Raw genomic sequence first — 3364 nt, forward strand, 5'->3', positions numbered from 1 at the left:
ATGCTGCTCCATGTTTTTCCCTGTACATATATTGTATCATTTATTTGTCTACTTCTGTTGTTAACTTACTCTGGGTGGCTTTCATTATTACAGTACAGTACTTCATTCAAATAAGTAGGCCTATTGCATCTTGCACATGTTATGATAACAAAAGTAATTGGCCATTCCCAATGATGCACATGCTGATATAGATACTAGATACAGTTTTTAATGTTTTCTTAACGTAAATTCCGCTCTATGCAACGGCGGCGGAAGCGAGGGGCGGGCCAGGGGGCCATTGGCCGACCCACTTTTTCTACTGGAGGCCTGCCCTCCCCCCATTTTTGTGACTGTTCCCAGCACCAGTGACAAGCATTTTACGAACGCTGCAATGTCATTATTTCATTTAATTTCATTTATTTCGTCTAACAAATAACAAAACGTACAGAAATAACAATACCAAAAATCAGAGACAGGATAAACAAAAAGCAAACTAAATTGCTGTACAAAGTTTCTCCACTGATTTAAGGATACATAAAATAAATATATAAATCTCTGTTCTCTGGAAGTAAAAACTAGCAAAAACGGCCAAGGGAAAAAGAAAGTTAAAAAGTAAAAATTTAAAATAAATCGCAGCACAGCACAAAGCAGCGCAGAACAGCACAGCGCAGCACGCAAGAAACAATATACTGTTACTCTCATGGAGCCACTAGAAAAAACACTTGGATATTCCCAGAAACTCCATGAGAATAACAATAAATGATGCCAGCAAACTGCGACACCAAAATAAGTAGCAGGGACGGCAGTAGAAAAAAAGAGAAATTTAAAATTATTTAAAATCAAGAAGTCAAGATTATCCGCCATCGAAAATTTTATTTTTTGAAGTGATCCTTTAAAGCACGAAGAAATTGAGAAAGGCCAATCTACAAACTGTCGCGAATATGTGAAGGCACGGCATCCCATATCCTCTGAAATAGATTAAAAAGACTAAATTTATAAGCATCAGTGCGACTATACTAGTGATGAGTAAACTTCAAGTGATCTAAATGACGACAATTGATTTCAACATTATTCGACATGTTTATAGAATATTTTCGATACAGATATTTTGCAATGAAACAGATACAAAGATAATAAATACGTTGTTGAAAGGGTGCAATTCCAAGATTAACAAGACGTTGAGGATATGGGATGTTGTGGAAAAGCATGATCTTTTCATTCTACGTTGTATACTTTCATGATCTTTTAGATGACCTATCTAATATGGAACCGAAACAGGAATTCCATATTAAATAGTAGGTCAGTCAAGAGAGTTGTAGAGCTTAAGGATACTTTCAGGGTTCCGATGACGGATAATGAGAATAAAACCCAACGTTCTAGGTGCTTTAGAAACAGTTTTAGAGACATGTAGTCCCCAATCAAGATTATCGGACACAGTAACACCAAGATATTTGTAACTACGGACGTAAATAAGATCAGTACCATTAATGTTATATGTTGCTTTGTTGGCATCATGGTTAACAGATCTCGTTAACCTCATCTCTTGACACTTATTTTCATTAAGTTTCATAGAATTAGACATGCTCCAGTTATAGATGGAATTAAGATCAGATTGTAACGTAAGAGGATTGTTGTTGTTGATGTTATTATTTTTATTATTTTTATTATTATTATTATTATTATTATTATTATTATTATTATTATTATTATTTGGTGCTTAGACACCTTGTTTATATGCGTCTTATAAATTGACCTATTATTATCATTATAAAATATAGTGGTTTTTTTTCATTTTCTAACGAGCATTACTATATAGACATATTCTCATATTTGCGTTTAGGAGTCTTGAATTAGAAATTGAACCTGGTAGATGGACAAAAATTGATTAACAAAAAGGTAGATTATGCAAACATTGTACATTAAATTTAGTGTAGTGTGAAGATGAGTACCATTTTACTTTAATTTGCCCTTGTTACACTGATATTCGTAAACATTATATATTTAAGTACTTTATAGTGTTAATCCATCCAAAGTTAAGTTTACTCAATTAATGTCCACTACTGATATCAAACGATGTAAATTTCTTTATCACTCATTTAAACGTAGAAATGATCATTTCCCTCTATAAATAGCAATTATATTTTATTTGGGCCGAAGGCCTTATATAAAAGATGAAATAAATGTCCTTGGCCAGTACGTGCCAAGGAACGGAACAGATTTTGACTTCCTGGACCCACTACGGTTGGAGTATCATTTCCGGGCTACATAGAAGGGTAAAGTTGTCGTCGGGGAACCCATATCAAGGATAACCCTTATGATAAATAATTCATTGAGATCGTGACAATCTCGACTTCGACTTTGTTCGGAAATCTGTGACACATCAAGGTGGGGTGTAAATTGTTCATTTTTTTTTTAATGGAGATATAGGCAAAATTATATTCAAATTCAAGTCTGAGAGTGTAATTTCCCGCCATCTAGAGATGACATAATCACAAATATTCTTACCTCAGCCCAACCATAGGACTGAGGTGATATAGATCCTCCATCTCCAAAAGTACCCAGTAGCGAATTCAAGGGGACCCAGCCGGCCCCCGCCCCTTAATTATTCAAAAAAAAAATGGAGATAAAAAGATAATTATATTCAAATTTTATGTCTGAAAGTGCAATTTCCGGCCATCTATAGGTGCCATAATCAAATATCCGTAGCTTGCAGAAGGCCCTTGGTGGCGTCCTGGCCCCAAGCCTAAATGCTCGTTTCGCTCGCATATTGGACCTTATGAAATGCCCCCCACCCCACTTTCAAAAACCTTCCGCCGCCGTTGCTCTATGTATGTATTATGCTAACGGTCAAATTCCTTTGTTTGTGATTACGTTTACTGGATGACAAATGCCTTAGGCCTACTTCTTTCGGAATCTTAGGCCTGTTTATACTTGCAACGACAACAATAACGATAAAATCCTAAAACGCAATTGTTCATATAGAATATAACAGAAATAAAAAAACACTAGGACGATTGGATAACGATTTATCGTGTATACAACAACATATTTTGACAAATCAATTCTAATGACGTCATAATCATGGAAAAACGCAGAAACCATGGTCATTCAAAATAAAAAAAAATACCGGTATTTTAGAATCACTCACTAGTGTTACTTTTCATCTACTGTTAAACGGGCTTACATTTGTCAAAATATTATGTTCTTATAAAAGTGTATGATTAGAAGTGTCTACATAGTTCATATGTACCTGGTCAATGGCAGCTCTCCCAAAATAGCCATCATTTACAGATGAAGCGAAAATGAGGATGGTTTCGTTACTTGTAGATTGTTCAATTTCATCTTAATGGAAAAAAGTTAATTAATATATATTTATATGTATATG

General features: G+C 34.7%; 1 protein-coding gene across 2 annotated transcripts in view; it reads right to left on the minus strand.

Annotated features, from left to right (window-relative positions):
* LOC117102925 (aquaporin-7-like) overlaps window positions 1–3364 on the minus strand; it is a 39355-nt gene that overhangs the window by 7094 nt on the left and 28897 nt on the right. For both annotated transcript variants that reach the window (XM_033243381.1, XM_033243383.1), the window contains exon 4: window positions 3230–3321. In XM_033243381.1, the coding sequence (XP_033099272.1) occupies window positions 3230–3321 (92 nt within the window). The remainder of the gene's footprint in view (window positions 1–3229; window positions 3322–3364) is intronic.

The sequence above is a fragment of the Anneissia japonica genome, unplaced genomic scaffold, assembly GCF_011630105.1.
Source record: "Anneissia japonica isolate Jap-2015-1 unplaced genomic scaffold, ASM1163010v1 scaffold285010_len649756_cov215, whole genome shotgun sequence".
NCBI classification, from domain to species: domain Eukaryota; kingdom Metazoa; phylum Echinodermata; class Crinoidea; order Comatulida; family Comatulidae; genus Anneissia; species Anneissia japonica.